The sequence below is a fragment of the Pelodiscus sinensis genome, chromosome 18 (genome assembly GCF_049634645.1).
Source record: "Pelodiscus sinensis isolate JC-2024 chromosome 18, ASM4963464v1, whole genome shotgun sequence".
Lineage (NCBI taxonomy): Eukaryota > Metazoa > Chordata > Testudines > Trionychidae > Pelodiscus > Pelodiscus sinensis.
In genome coordinates, this window is record NC_134728.1 from 19,607,866 (window position 1) to 19,624,051 (window position 16,186).

Sequence of the window (16,186 nt, forward strand, 5' to 3'; positions counted from 1 at the left end):
TAACAATAAAAAGAAGAAATACTTCCTGTGAATTTTTTTTAAAAGTAGTAAGAATTATCTTATCTTTTTAATACAGTTGTACTTTCTATGCTAGAAATTTATCACTAGAATATGATTATTTATAATTTATGCCAGTTTGTAACATGCAGCTGCTGAACAAATCTCTTATGCAGGTGCACAGAACTGTTAGTGTATCATTTAAAGACTTATTATTTAGGTAACCTATTATGTATTAGTAATATTGTACTACGTTAGAATTTATTACATATACCCTTCAGGTTGACTACCAGCATTATAAACTGTTAAGTGTAGTCCATAGTTGCTGTAGGTAGTCTTAAAATGCAAACCAATTTTTGACAGTTGCATCCAACAACTGGCTTTCCATTGATTGCTTCCAATGCTCAAACAACATTTAAGAAGCATATATTTTCAAGGCTTTTTTAAAAAAAAGTAGTCTTCAACTATCAATTGACGCCATTCCATCTTGAAAGCTTTATAGTTTTATGGGATCTGAGGAAATCAGATATGAATATAGTGAGCAGAAGGATATAGGGGAAGAAAAATGAGAGGAGGCAGCAGAAATGAAGACAACTGGCTGAATTTAAGCTATGTGTCTTACAATCATAGCCCACAAGTGGAGATGTGCACATCAAAGTTTTTCTGCCAGTATATAATCACCACCACCTCTGTGCCAGCAGAAGCATTCTTATGTCAGCACAACAACATCTACACTGGGAGTTTTGTTGATATAGCTACACTGGTTAGGGATGTGGGTTTCTGCACACTTCTAACTGCTATAGCTACAGGAGTATAAATTAAGCGTAGATCAGTTGTGAGGCCTAGAATACACTAAAAAGTTAGATCAATCCAGCTTTGTTGTTCTGGGCTGTGAAAAATCCACTCCTCTGGCTTAGTTAAGCCAACCTAACCCTCAGCGTAGGCAAAGCTAGGTCAATGGAAGAACTTTCTCTGCTGACCTAGCTACTGCCTCTTGGAGAAGTGGATTACCTACATTGACAAAAGAATCCCCACTGTTGGCACTGGCAGCATCTTCACTGAAGCACTACAGCAGCACAACTGCAACTCTGCCACTGTAGCGTTTCAAGAATAGTCAAGGGAGCAAGAGTAACACCCTAACTGGATGAGCAGCAGCAAAGAGACCCTTCAAAATGGATGGAGAGATCAGATACTGGAGCCAAGAAACTGTAACTCTTCAAAATCTTCCATATTTATTTTCAGATGTCTGAGATCATCTTGGGATGAGAAATGACAGGTGTCACGGATTTTGTGTCTTTTCCCCTAATTCTGGTATCACAGTTTATCTCCCATTCTAGTTCACTGATCCCTCAAGGAGCGTAGCAAAACCTGTGCCATCATATCATCTTCATCAGCATCATAATCCTAAAGACAAAAGGGGCATTAGAAACTGAACTTCATGATAACCGAATAAGGATACTAATGAAAACCTTTAGAAAATGTAAAAAGCAACAAAGTCTAAGGTGCCACACAACTAACAAATATATCATGAGCTTTCATAGGTAAAACCTACTCTATCAGAAAATGTAGGTACTTAAAAAAGCCACACACAAGCTACTTAATATGATCTGTATACCTCATAAAACAAGGTGAGCTGCCCGTCAGGACTTTGTCAATATGGGGCAGATTTCACAGAAACAGTTGAAACAAACTAAGTTTGAATACAATTAAGAAAAAATGTGTGAGAGTCACCATTTTGCTATATTCCAATATTAAGGAATATCCTAAAATAGTTATTAGTGGTATTTCTAACTTAAAAAAATCAAACCCATGCCATAACAGATCTTATAGGAACACAACATAAGAACGGCCGTACTGGGTCAGACCAAAGGTCCTTCTAGCCCAGTATCCTGTCTGCCGACAGTGGCCAGCACCAGGGGCCCCAGAGAGGGTGGACCGAAGACAATGATCAAGCGATTTGTCTCCTGCCATCTCTCTCCAGCCTCTGACAAACAGAGGCCAAGGACACCATTTTATCCCCTGGCTAATAGCCTTTTATGGACCTAACCTCCATGAAATTATCTAGCTCCTCTTTAAACTCTATTACAGTCCTAGCCTTCACAGCCTCCTCTGACAAGGAGTTCCACAGGTTGACTACACGCTGTGTGAAGAAGAACTTTCTTTTATTAGTTTTAAACCTGCTACCCATTAATTTCATTTGGTGTCCTCTAGTTCTTCTATTTAGGGAACTAATAAATAACTTTTCTTTATCCGCCCTCTCCACACCACTCATGATTTTATAGACCTCTATCATATCCCCCACTCAGTCTCCTCTTTTCTAAACTGAAAAGTCCCAGTCGCTTTAACCTCTTCTCATATGGGACTCGTTCCAAACCCCTAATCGTTTTAGTTGCCCTTTTTTGAGGTGAGGAGGCCACATCTGTACACAGTATTCAAGATGTGGGAGTACCATGCTTTTATACGGGGCAGTAAGATATTCTGGGTCTTATTTTCTATCCCTTTCCTGATAGATTTTAACAGTTTGCATTCATTACATACCACAAACGTATCATAGGAAAACTGATGTCGTCGCTGAAGATGTTCCATGAAGTTAGCACTCCGATAATTTGGATCTCCCCAGGGCATCGAGGCACAAATTGGGCAAACCTTAGAGGAAAAATATATGAAAACATGTTACCCAAATACTGAACTCGATTTAGGTTTGAGTTCATAGGGAATATCCTCAGAACTGAAGACTTCTTTAGAGACTATTATTACAACAGCAGCTTTTGGAATCTAGGTTTGCCTCTTGAAATTCAATTCCTTCCCCCCGCCCTCAAATCTGACTTAAAACAAAGATCATTGTAAAAATAAATGAAAGGATAAACAGTTTTATAGGCTTGTGAAGATTATAAACACAACCATGACCTTTATAAAAGACACTCACATTGCGGGAAACAAATTAGAACACGCTGCCAAATAATTTTAACACTAGGATATTTGGTTCCTCACTGCATTCTTTTGATTCAGTTTTTAGGTTTCTGAATTGAACTACTAACTTTGAGCTGCCTTTGTTTATGGATAGAATACTGAATAAAGTATCTTGTTTTGCAGAAATATTTCATCCTACCTCTTTTTCCAAGAATAAAAAAAAAATGTCCACCCTCATTATCCCCTTGTAGAAGATACAGGTCTGCATGGAAAAAAGCATACTCCTTTCTAAACTTTCCTAAAGTTACCAAAGCCACCCTGGGGACAAAAAGGAAAGAGCTATTAATTCTTAAAGCTGAATTTCTTTAAGTTTTGCAGCTTGTGTTTTGCTTCCTGCTACACTTGTAAGATTAGTGATCTACTCTAATACTGAGGACATAGGGGCTTGTTTAGAGAGGTTCTACTGATAAAACTTCATTATACATGACTCATTTTAAATTATCTGTGGGGCAGGCAGTTTAAGATTGCCTTTTTAAAAAAGCACAACAGATTTTGTAAGCTGCAGCACAGGCAAGTGAAATACCTGATGTTAATTCTAAGACACCTTAATGTCTTTAAGGAAATTTGTCCTCTTTAGGCTCCTCCACTCCACCTCAGAAAAGTGTGTTTTTGACATTAGCCATCTTGTTATTTTATTCCAGTTGTTTGTGTTTTATTAAGTTATTACTACTATGTTCTATTTCAATTGTGAGGCTGTAATATTTTGAAAAAATTAAAATGGGTGCACCTGTGACCATGCCACACCTAAGTTCAGATTTTTAACAGTTCAACCCCAATGCTGCAAACAAACATGCATATATTTAGTTTTATTGCACAAGTAGTCCCACTGGAGTCAATAGGAGGACCCAAGTACTTAAAGTCAAGTACATGCTTGTGTGTATAAGGTTCCCAAGTCTGTGGTTTCCAAGAGATTTACCATTAAGACCAAAAAATAAACAGATTTCCTCATCAAAACTGTTACACTGAGATTAATACTGTATATATTACCACTTGTTTTGCATCCATGGTATGGTACTTTTTGCAATGCTCAACTAGTCCTTCCTGATCAAAATTTTTCTCACTACAGTAAGGACAAGGAAAGGTAAAACGATTTGGAACATTTCTGTAAAAAAAAAAAAAAAATCACAGAAAGGTTAATTAAAATGCAGAGTCTCTCTGGATATTCAAAGTCAGTTGGCAGGATATTGAAAAAACAGAGTACTCAGAAGTTAAATCCTCTTAAACAGCATAATTCTTAATACATTTAGAATTTTACAGCACTTACTTTCTAGCATCTACAAATATTAGCTATATCTAAGTAAATATACCATTTCTCAAGTTGTTTTCTTTGTTATATTTTGCAATGCTTTAATAAAGCACACAATTAAGTGCTAGATATACTGTAGTACGATTCAGATTAATAGAGCAGTTTCCTTACCTAGGGCCTGCTCCTGGAACAGACTGCTTGGGCAATTTAAGTGACTGGAGCAGCATGCCTACATGCTCCATTGCAGGATTAGGGCCTAGTTAACACCAGTCTCAGAGCATTAAAGTAAATATTGTGCAAACTAAGTGACGAGCTAATGCTCTTGTTTGCTTTCGTTTTCACTTGCTGGCTCACTGGAGCAGCGAGCTGGAATATTTAAAAACAAACTCCCCCTACCCCCAGAGTCAATTAAAACCACTTCCATCTTAAACCTCAGCCTTGTACATTAATTACCCGAGAACACTGCTCTAATGGATCTGAAAAAGGAGTGTTTCATGAGGTATCATCACCTGGTGTTTCGAGGTGGTTCTTTAGTTACAGCTTTAACACGCTCCATTATATAATTCTGGTATTTTGAACAAGAAGCTGCATGACTTCGCATCTTTGAGAGGTACATCTAAGTGAGCAAAAGAGGCAGAGTTAACAAGCAAGGTTATTTTCAATTAAAAATTCAAAAAAGGATGATAAACAAACAGTGGAATCTACAAACCAACTGCTATAGGAAGAAGCTTCATGTTCAGATAAGACTGAAGTAGGAAAAGCCAAATGTTTTGGCCTATGTGGCAAAACAGAACAAGGAGCTATAAACAGAAGCTAAAAGTTAATGAAGCTATAACACTCTTCTGTTAATGGACATTGCATATTGCCTAGCACAGCTCACTCCTTTTTATATATTCCCTTTTGATGCACAAAACTACTGTATCTGCTTTGTACTAAGTCAGTTTTCTAGCTCCTCCTTTCACTATTCCTTGCAACAACAGGATCAAGTGGAAGTAGGTTACTCATCAAGTGACAGACTCTAAAATATACCTCACTGAGTATTATACCAGGGAAGAATAAGAGTGTCAGAGAAATGCAGAGGACAAAGGTACTTTCCTAAATAGAACTTTAGTGATCAAAGTCTAGCTAGTTATGCTGTTCTGGTTAACATATATAACCAGTTTAAACCATAAGCTTCTCTATTAATTCTAATAAGGAAATGGTTTTAAGTGTGGTTTTGTCACCAATGGCACACATCACTTGTGTCATCAAATTAAGGTCAAAGATATTACAAAGGGTGGGATCCACAAAGGTGTTTAGGCACTGAAGTCCCAGTTTTGGCTCTCCTGAAGTACATAAACTACACACCTCTATAGGCACCTACATTTTTCAGAATGAAAGTTCCCCTAACATCTAAGTTTCTGTTTGTGGGCAGGCAGGCAGATGTCCTCTTCTAGGTGTCCAAAACCCATCTCCCACTAAAGCCTCAGACGTGCCCATAATCAAGGAAAAGACAGACCTGCTTTATAACACTTAGCCCTGTGGCTAAAACACTTGCCTGGCATGTGGCAAACCCAGGTGTAACTTCCCCCTTCTGCCAGAGAAGGACAAAGGATTAGCCAGGGCACAGACTTATGGGGTATTCTGATATAGGGCTGCCTCAATCTCTCCTGTTAAAGTTACTGTTATGAGTGATTGGCGCATGGGGACTGGAGCTGGGATCTCCTACCTCACAGGTAGAAGTCCCAACCATTAGATTAGAGGAGTCTCAGTGTGTGTCTCTCTCTCTCTCCCTCCCTCCCTCCCTCCTAGCAGGTGAAGCTTTTTGTTGACTGGGCAAAGTTATTTTGTGTAGATTACACTTTTAGGAAAGATCAAGAAATTAAATACATGTAATAGAAATTTTATTAATATGCTTGCAAAGGGGAAGCAAAATAATATTTTTAAACTGGTAGGATTTCAACTTCAAACATTATTCATTTTTATTGAATAATTATCATACATAGTAAATTTGAATCAGAAATTCATAAAGCTTCCATTACTCTTTCTGAAACTTATTTGAATTATTCTGTGATTTGTAACTGTAAAAATTTTCTTTGCATTAAAGTGACAGTTGAATAGGTAACTTGATTTTAATTTTTTTTATGAACTCTAATCATAATAGTCATGACTTTTTAATAATTATTTTTGTTTATCATCAGAAAAAACAGTGTTGCTCAAAGTGGTCTGCAGACCCACTCTAAGAAAGCTGCTACTGGGCCACAGGCACGGAGTTTCACAGTTCCCCCTTGGCAGCAAACAGCGAACCACAGCCAATGGGAGCGTGACTGCGGAGCTGGTAAGTAAACAAACCAGAATGGCCTGGTAGAATCTCTCTCAAAGTGGGTCTGCAGATCGCTTTGAGAAACACCGATTTACATCCAGCATATTCTGGTGTAAAAAGCACTGCATTCAGCTAATTTAAGTGGCAGGATTGTTTATACAAATTTGGTATCTGTAGGTAATCATGAAGTATGACCTTATTTTGCACAAACAAATCCACAAACAAAAAACTCTTCAAAATATTTAATAGATAGTAGAACATAAGGCCAGAGAGAGAGAGAGAGAGAGAGAGAGAGTGAGAGAGAGAATGAATGACTCAGGTGTTAGTAGGATCTAATCTAACATCAAGGAACAAAAATGAAACCAACCAGAAACAAAAGTGAAACTCATTGAGTTGTTATGCTCTCTCAAGCTACATTAAATACAAAAAGCAGAGCATAAAAATGAGAAACAAAAAAAAGTGCGCGTTATTTAACAGGGAGGGGGCATTTAGTAACGATAATTTTACATGACAATATGTTTTACACGACAATGCCCCTTAAATAGCTTTAAATGATAATTTCCTTAAGGCAAATCTAAGATTAATCTTAATATTTAGATACAGGACTATATTAACTGTAGAAGTTTCACACTATGTGCCATATAACAAAGTAACAAGAGCTGATTAGTGCTTTTTATTTTTATGGCACTTATCACCTGCTGTTACAGTTGTCAATCCTCCAGGATTGCCCTGGAATTGTCAGGAATTAAAGGTTAATCTCTATTAAATATTCTGTCATGTGATGGAACTTCCAGGCATATGTCCAAACTAAAGCAACAATTCTGCCAGGTATCCAATAATTCCTGAACTGCACTGTATACATGAAGGACTAGCAATTCCATTATTTCCCTACCATCAGAAATAAAATTGATTAAAGGATATTGCATACACAATCTTCTTGTGAATTTCACGTCTATAGAAAACACTACCTGTAGACAGCTTTGTCTTAAGATACAAACATAACTTTTAACAGATTATAATATACCTTTATTAGAAAATTATTTCTATTAAGAGACTAGCAGATTGGTTTATTAAGAGAGTTTTCACTATGTTCTGTATTTACAGAACTTATTCCTGAAGAAATAGATGTAACTCAGTACCTACTGCATCATCAGCTTCATGTGAACTGTGTATTTGTACCTGAAATCTACCTATTAATGAAAAAACAGCAGCAACAGGGGAAAGGGTATCATTACCCTATATCATGTGGGGGCAATAATTTTTAATGGGGTGGGAAGTGCGAACTCCAAGAATTTGGTAAGTGATCAAAGGCTGCGCTTTTATTATAGAAGGAAATGTGGAGTCTGAGTCAGAATTTGGATGCAGAAGGGAGTTTGGGGTAGGAGGTTGAGGTGTGAGACAGGGTTATGATATGGGGCAGAAGCTTGGATGCATGGTCTGAGAGGGGGTATGGGTGCAGGAGAGGATTCTGGCCTGGGGAAAGGGTTTAAGAGGGGGTACAATGGCCTGGGAGGGAGTTGTGACCTGGACAGTTGGGGAGAGGGGGCTATAGAGGGTTAAGCTGGTGACCCTATGGCAGGAGGAAGTGGTGGCCTAGGACAGGTAGTTGTGGGGGAAAAAGAGGGGATGGGATGCCAGAGGCAGATTCTGGCTGAGAGGCTCTTACCTAGGTGGCTCCCAAACAGCAGCCCTGCAGAAACTGGAGGCAGGCTGTCTGCTGCTGTCCCAAGCTGGTCAAAACACCTGGATGCTCCATGTGGCTCTACTCCAGCATGGGGAGGGTTCACATGTTGCCCCTGCTCCCAGCAAAATTTCTCAGCTTCTGTTGGCCGAAAACTGGCCAAAGGCAGTTGAGAGATTTTGCTGGGTGATGGACTAGCAGGAGAAGCCTCTATCCTTCCTCACCAGTGTCCAGAGCAGCCAGCCATTTAAAGTGGCATGAGCTGCTCTGTGCCTAAGGGTCCCAGCGAGGCAGCTGAGGGCCAAGTCTGGTGGTTTGGCACTCCAGATCCAGCCTGCAGGCCGCATATTGCCCACCCCTGCCCTATATGCAGTCCGTGCAAATTATTTATCAAAACTAAAGTTCTGATTGTTTATTCCCTAGAAAGCTGATGTGCAAAATAGTGCATTTCCATGTAAGCTGTTTGCCTATTTTAACTATATATGTACTTCCTTTTTTGTTCTTTCATACTTTTTTATTGCAGCCATCACAAGTGGTTTCTGTCATTTCAATTTGCTTTTCCAGGTCCAAATCTCTACTGCCAGGAGAGAGGGAACTGCGGCAGACTCCACAGACTGGCTTAATAGGCTTCAGACATTCCTGCAGGCATGGAGTGCAAAAGCTAATATGGGAGAAATACGATTTGTAAAAATGCATGTTGTAGAATATACGTGTATTGTTCCCATTAAAATAGAGACCTACTCTAAAAGAAAAAAGTCCCAAGTGACAACACCCACTGACAAATAATCTGTTGATACGTGTGTTATACTAAAGGACAGCCAAGTCACTGTAAATCTAGTCAATTTAAAAACAGTTTCAAGTCATGTCCCTGTCCCCGAATGCTCTTACCAATTTGTGGTTTATGCTACATTTCCTCTTTTCAAAGTTTCTCTTCACTGTTTCCAATAGAAAAATCCACACAAACAGCAAAACCCAATGATTACATAGAGAAGCTAACCAAAGTGCTGTCAAACACACAAAATAAACAAACTGAAAAAATATTCTTTTCATTTTTCATTTTTAGTAATCTGAAATATAACCTGTAAAAGTCACCCAACTATTCTCCCTAGATGCATAAAGAGAAAGAAGGGGGCCTTAGCTTGCTCTGCAAAACCCTTTTCTTTAGGCCCCCCCTCCACCCAAGAACTTGAAGGCGATGTACATTGCTCTTTCAATGGTACATTTCACCTGAGAAAAATGTCATGTTAGAAAACATTAACTAGACCATTTTAATGGACTATTGCGACAGCAACATTGTACTGTAGAAAAGGAAAGCAGTGTGATTAACATAAGGCAGGTCTAACCTTAGGGCTTATTTCCTCTTAGAAGCCTCTCCTGTGAATTTTACAGGAAAGGAGGGCATCTTGTCCCAGCAGAGACAGAACTGTACTTAAGTTTCACTTTAGTCACAGCCAAACAGAGAGCTCATTTTGTAAGAAAGCTGTCTACCCCACCCATCTTGTCGGTGTCCCACTCTCAGCCCTTCTATCCACAGCTCAAATCACCCACATTTTATCTAGTGTTTCCATAACACTCACACCACTGCACTGCAGATGAGCCCATATACCTGAAAATAAAAAAGGCCAAGCTTCTTCCTTAGCCCATTCCACACTTCTCCTTCACCAGCACATGCTGCCGTCAATTAAATTGGTTCGCTTTCTATTCCCTCTCTGGTACAGTTTCCCAGAATCGACCGGCTGGGACTCCACCCTTTTCTAGCCATGGGAAATCCCGGCACTCACTGCTATCCATTTGAACAGTCGGATTTTCTACCAGGTGCTCAAAAGTGATCCCTCTAGGGCCCAATCTTTCAGGGCTTGCTCAGGAAAAGCTCCCCCCGCAACGAAATGGCCTGTGGCTTTGAGCCCCAATGGGGCTAACGGGCTCCAGGAGGAGGATTAACAGGTAGCGGGGGAGCGTTTCTCGGGAATCCTACAGCATCAGCAGACCCATTTCTTCGCAAGGGCTCAGGCCCGCTCCCCAGGCTGGGGGGGGGGGGGGTGTGTGGCGGGGGCCCACACGGGAACCGTGCACTAGTGACAACTCCGTCCTGGCGCCTCCAAGTGCCCGCGCCTAGGCCCCACCAGTCGTGCCCCCCGCCCTCTCGCGCGCTCAGAGGGGCCCCCCCCGCCTCAGGGATCCGCCCCAGCCCCGATATCACGGAACCCTCCCGTCCCGCGCTCGGCCCTCCCCGAGGGGTCCGCTCACACATGGCCGCAGGGGGCCCGCATCGGGCTCTCGAACACCTCCAAGCAGACGGGGCAGGTGAAGCGAGACAGCGGGTCCTGGAGCGCCGGGTACCGGGAGCCGCTCTCTACCCCCGCCATCTTCCACCGGCCGCTCGCCCCGCACTTCCGCAAAGCAGCCCGGGCGCCGCGACGGCGGCCCAAAGGGGCTAGTTCTCCGCCACGCCCACTCCGAGTGGGCCACAGGGCGGCGGCCTAATCCGCACGCGCAAGACAGCAACGGCTTCTGGCCACGCCCCCTCGCGGCTCGGACACGCCCCAGGACGGATCGAGTTTCTTCAGCTCCACCCACAGCTGGCCAGGGGCCGTACTGCGCAGGGCAGGTGGGTGGGGCGAGAGCTCGGTAAGGAAATAGGCAGGGAGGAGCCTGAGCAGAGCCAGAGCCACTCAGGATATAGTGGGCAAGTGGAGTGGCCAGGGGACAAAACTGGGCGGGAAGTGACTCAGCTAAGGAACATTTGGGCAGGGAAGTCACCGTGCATGGGCACAGGCAGGCAAGTGCATGGCCAGGCAGGAGAGAAAAGGGCTACAACATGGCATAGATGCAACCAGCCACTGATGGAGTTGCTAAAATTTGCTCCCTCCTTGCCTCTGCCATATATGGAGTGATATGTGCCTTTGGCTACACCTTCCACCTTCAATAATGCAATGTGTGTACAGCTCATGCAGTGTTGATTATAAATTCACTGTCCATTTTGTTCAGCCCCATGGTCCGAGATGTTAAAAATTGCAATTTTCATGATTTCAGCAATTTAAATCTGAAATTTCGTGGTGTTGTAATTGTAGAGGTCTTGGCTCATAAAGGAGTTGGGGGGAGATCACAAAGTTGCGGTGCTACTACGTTTACTTGTGCACTGCTGTTGGCAGTGGCGCTGCCGTTAGCATGGCAGCTACAGTGCTAAGAGCCCAGCTCTGAAAAAGCAGAGCCACCATCAGCAGCAGTGCAGGAGTAAGGATGTCACAAAATGGTGTTGCCACCCTTGGTTCTGCAACACTGCCTGCAGAACTGAAGCCCTCAGTAGTTGCTACTCTCCAGCTTGTCCAGCTCTGAGGGTGGCAGTGCAAGGATGGCATGGTATGAACTGCCACCCTTACTTCTGTGCTGCTGCTGGCGGGGTGCTGCTTTCAGAGTGAGGTGCTCTGAAGGCAGCACAGAAGTAAGGGTGAAAATACCACAACCCTGGTAAAATAACCATACAACTTCTCTCCCACAACTCCCTTTTGAGTCAGAACTCCCAATTGAGAAACACTGCTCTCCCTGGTGAAAACTTTATAGTAGAGGGTAAAAGCAGACAAAAGACCAAATTTCACAGCAGGAGACCAGATTTCACTGTTCATGATACATTTTTCATGGCTGTGAATTTGGTACGTCCCTACTTACTATGGCAGCACTAGGACTTAAGTGGTGCCTTCCCTCCCATGTGACCTTTGGTGGAAAAGTAACTGCAGAGAGGATGGAGCCATGTAGACTCTAGCCAGCAGCCAAAGCAGAGACCTTAGACATTTAACTTCTTTGTTTTGAGTGGCCTTTCTCTGCCTTGTGGAGATTGTCTCCTTGCTGTAATCCTCTCCCTCACAGTCTGTTCACCTCTGCTTTACACCGCCCCTGCCCCCTTATAGGGTTGCCAGATGGTTTCAACAAAAATACCAGACACACTTGACGTTACATCACAATCTACATTACATCTTATTTAGAAAATACTGGACATTTATATTTTCTCAATTTGTTTCCTGAACAGAAAGCTCAAATACTGGACTGTCTGATTCAAAACTAAACACCTGGCAACCCTACCCTCTTACCATCTTCTCCCCGGCCCTGTCGCTCTGCACTTTCCTTTCCATCCGCACTCCACACTCTCCAAAAAAGGTGGCCCTTAAGTGTTTGTTGCCCTCATATTTTTCAACCAACTTGTGTGGTCTACCCCTTCTCCCATCCTGTGTCTGTCTGATCTATTTCCATTGTAAATTCCACACTGCCAGGGACCATTCATTACACTGTATTTATACAGTGCCTTGCCCCATTATTGATTGATCTTTAAATATTACTGTCATATATATGATTAATAATACTAATTAATAATTAGGACTGAGGTACTATATACATGTAAAATTATTATAATTATTATGAGAACACATCTCTGCTGAAACAGCCTGTACTAGAAATGTGTAAATGACACACAAGAGATAGACACTGGAGATGGTTAGAAACTGGGGTTGCACATATAGTCTTTAATTGTATCGGGGTTGCTATATTAAGTGGAGGGAAACGGTGCAGAAGAAGGGGCTTTAGTTTAAATAGTTCACAATATGACTGGTTCAGTGAAAGGAGTTCAGCCCCATCTCTTCATACCATCATCCTGTAATATAGGGAGGTAAACAGATGACAATACACTGGGGATGTAAATTTAAAACAATGCTTTCTCCCGTGGACAGCCAACTGCAGCAGGAGGAGATCAAAGACTGAAACAGAATCTTGACTTTAATACAAGCTAGAAAATACGGACAGAAATATATAGCAATGCTAAAATAGGAATGCTGAGTCTTATGCTTCATAGTTTAAATTCTTCAGTGCAGGACACACCCTGTCATGTCATATACTGACTAAGTTGTGTTATTGGTGAGTTTCATCTTCCTCTGAAATGGCAGGCATTGGGCATTATTTGTCTATCACCTTATGAGTTACAATTTCATCCTGTAAATCCTTTTTCACTGCACAAAAGGGAACATAAGGCTGCTGCACTGCAGTTAAGTGTGAGCAGCAGCTATGTGTGGGTGCAAGTACTAAGCTCTGAGAGCCAGACTGTAAGCCCAGTGAAGTCACTATTTGAACCCAACGGGGTAGGCGGGTGCCAGCCCACCCACTTCTAAAAGCCCCTCCCCCAGCCTTGCAGGAGGGACAACTGGGCCCAGGGCTCAACTAAATACGAGGGACAAATGATGAAAAACAGGGTCAAGTGGTGCGGGTCAAAGGTTTAAAATGAGGGAACCGGATGGGGACACTGCTCCTCAAAGCTGTTTATGGAGCCAGCGGACACTGCCTAGAGGAACTCTGCCTAGATATGTGACACAAGGGTGGAACGGAAGTAGGCCCCACAGTTGCAGAGCACCCCCTCATCCAGCATTCTCCCCCTGGTATTATATATTGCGGCTTTTGCCAGAGCCAGAGGAGGTTGGCAAGGAGGTCTTGTGACTTTGTGGGGCCATGGATGGGGTGCGCATAAATAAAAAGGTGAGGGGAAAAGTGCAGCCAGACCCTCAGCAATAGGTTCTGGAAGAGCTGGAAAAGGGGCTGCAACCTGGTGCATTCCAGATATTCATGCACCAGGTTTCCCCTCACGCCGCAGAAGGGGCAGGCGTCTGGGACGGGGGTGAACTGTGCCAGGTATGCACCCATGCTCATGGCTCCATGGAGGAGCTGCCAGCTGATGTCCTCAATGGGATGTGGGATTAAGGTGGAATAAACACTGGTCCGTCGGGATTCCTTACCTTCAACTGATCTTAAATAATCCTGCCATTTGGTATCGGAGCGGGACACGAGGGTGAGGAAATGCAGTGTGTGGAGCATGAGCGTGTACAGATGGTCTCTGGAAAGGCGGGCCATGAAGGAAAGGCGGGCTGCCAATGAAAAGACACCCATTGACTGGAATGGGCTTTGAATCAAGCCCCAAGTGTAGCCCTGTGGAATGAGCAAGTAATAAGCATCAAGCCGCTTGCATGTCTACCCCATTGCCACAGTGCAGGGTAAAAAGAAGCAATGCTGGGGAAGAATGAGCACATCTGAAGATCTCAAATAGCATCTTTACCACTCTCATGAAATATTTTGTCAAATGACCTTTGAGCTTTAATTTTGCTATTAGGAAGTTACTTGTCAGCCATGCAGAATCACTATCCTTAGTGCAGAACTGGGTTCCCCTGAGTACTCATTACACTTCCATATGCAGCATTTCAGCTGAGAGATACAGGATCAAGTTTTTAAGAAACAGATTGTCTGATCCGGTACAGTAACTCTTTTGTGTTAAGGAGGACTTTTCAGAGGAGTAAAGTTCTGGAAAAGCCTTCAAGGGGAGCAAAAAAACCTAACTGGCTTCAAGACTGAGCTTGATGTTTATGGGGAGAGGGGATGGTACAATGAGACGGTCTACAATGGCATGTAGCTGATCTGCAACTGCAGGAAATATCTCCAATGGCCTGTGATGAGACACGAGATAAGGAGGATTTTGAGTTACTACAGATAATTCTTTCCCATGTGTCTGGCTGGTGGGTGTTGCCTATAGGCTAAGGATCTAACAAGACTGCCATATTTTGGGTCAGGAAGGAATTTCCCCCCAGGTCAGAGTAGCAAAGATGATGGGTTTTTTCTCTTTCTCTACAGCACAGGGCACAGATCACTTGCAAGTTTAAACTAATGTACTGTAAACTCTCTGTAACTTGAAGTCTTTAAATCATGATTTGAGGACTTCAGTAACCCAGTCAGAGGTTGGGATCGATTACAGGAGTGGGTGGGTGAGATTCTGAGGCCTGCAGCATGATGGAGGTCAGATTAAATGATCATGATGGTCCTTCCTAGCCTTAAAGGAGGTGTGAGCAATAAAACAGTGGTGGTTGCCAGGGTTAGCCCTTGGCAGGCTGCTGCTGCTATATCTACCTGCGCCTCCACAGATACCGGCAATCGCACCTCCTGCTGCCCGCGGATGGCCGTTCCCAGCCAGTGGGAGTGGCAGGAAGTGGTGCAGACTAGGACACTGCTTCCTGCAGCTCCCATTGGTTGGGAACAGTAATCTGTGGACAATGGGAGCTGCGATCGCCAGTACCTGTGGAGGCTCAGGTATTTGCCCACCCCTGCCTTAAAATCTATGAGTGACTGAATGGAATAATGATCAATCTTTTCTTTAAAAAAATAAAAAAAGCATCCTTTCCTAACAAGGATGGTGGCAATTTATGTATGGAGCAGTTTGCAGATATTGTCCTAACCCACTGTCCTACTCTGCAGGATTTAAGTAAAACTTTGAATGCTTCACAATTAACTTTTGGTGGGGAGGAAGTTAGAGAGGAGAGTAGTGTGAAATGCAAATCAGGAAGGCAGAAGGAAAAATACAAGAGGAAAACATACTGTATATGTGAAGCCAAATGTTTCCATTCATGTGCCAAGTGCCTTGTCACTTAACTAGCAGAATTAGAAAATCAAAGCTATGGATACACTGCCAGTGACAGAAGGTCTCTGTTCTTTTCTCAGAACTGTGCTCACAACATGCATATTAACTGCACATGCATATCCACGGGTAGGTTTAATCCTGAGTTTAAATTCGGAACCAGCTGCAAAATAAGGACTCATTTGTAAAGGCTTTAATGGGTCAGATTTAAGCCCTTATCATATGGTGCCTGACACTCTGTCTTATAGTTTAGACTTTGCTAACGCTTTGCTTCTGCCTGCAAGTGATACAGGCCTCCTGAAACTGAATTCACTGAGTGCTTTGTCAGATGGAGTCACCTGCCATACATGGAACATAATGCACTGAAGATGCAGAGAAAGAACAACTATGCTTTTGACATTCAGAGTTGGTCTTGGAAAACAATCAGCTTCTAGTCAGCTGTAAAACACATTAGCACTTATCACCAGCAGCCTTAGAACCTAAACATTGTTAGAACAACAAGCCAGGCTTGAGGTAAAATCAGCTCCCTTCAAGCAGAATGTAAAGGAAATGGAG

General features: G+C 42.7%; 1 protein-coding gene across 3 annotated transcripts; it reads right to left on the minus strand.

Annotated features, from left to right (window-relative positions):
• Positions 1-1,210: 1,210 nt before the first annotated feature.
• On the minus strand, positions 1,211-10,670 carry RNF114 (ring finger protein 114). 3 transcript variants are annotated; one of them, XM_075901218.1, is made up of 6 exons: positions 10,444-10,670; positions 8,707-8,835; positions 4,723-4,829; positions 3,955-4,069; positions 2,536-2,643; positions 1,211-1,401 (listed from the first exon to the last, which is right to left on the minus strand). In XM_075901218.1, the coding sequence occupies exons 2-6, from the start codon at positions 8,740-8,742 to the stop codon at positions 1,336-1,338; spliced, it is 432 nt and encodes a 143-aa protein (XP_075757333.1). In that variant the 5' UTR covers positions 8,743-8,835; positions 10,444-10,670; the 3' UTR covers positions 1,211-1,335. The 3 variants fall into 3 exon arrangements, with proteins under 3 accessions (XP_075757333.1, XP_075757331.1, XP_075757332.1); XM_075901216.1 differs by having other exon boundaries at positions 8,707-8,857; positions 10,444-10,665; XM_075901217.1 differs by lacking the exon at positions 8,707-8,835 and adding an exon at positions 9,085-9,200 and having other exon boundaries at positions 10,444-10,583.
• Between the last annotated feature and the right edge of the window lie 5,516 nt (positions 10,671-16,186).

What these genes read in the sequence shown, in the direction of transcription:
- RNF114 (XM_075901216.1), bottom strand. Translation starts at nt 10,562, where the DNA reads ATGGCGGGGGTAGAGAGCGGCTCCCGGTACCCGGCGCTCCAGGACCCG. An exon ending in CGGGCCCCCTGCGGCCATGT is followed by an intron (nt 8,858 to 10,443) that starts GTGAGCGGACCC and finishes CTCCCATATTAG; the next exon opens with CTTTTGCACTCCATGCCTGC. An exon ending in GTGATGGCTGCAATAAAAAA is followed by an intron (nt 4,830 to 8,706) that starts GTATGAAAGAAC and finishes TTGCTCACTTAG; the next exon opens with ATGTACCTCTCAAAGATGCG.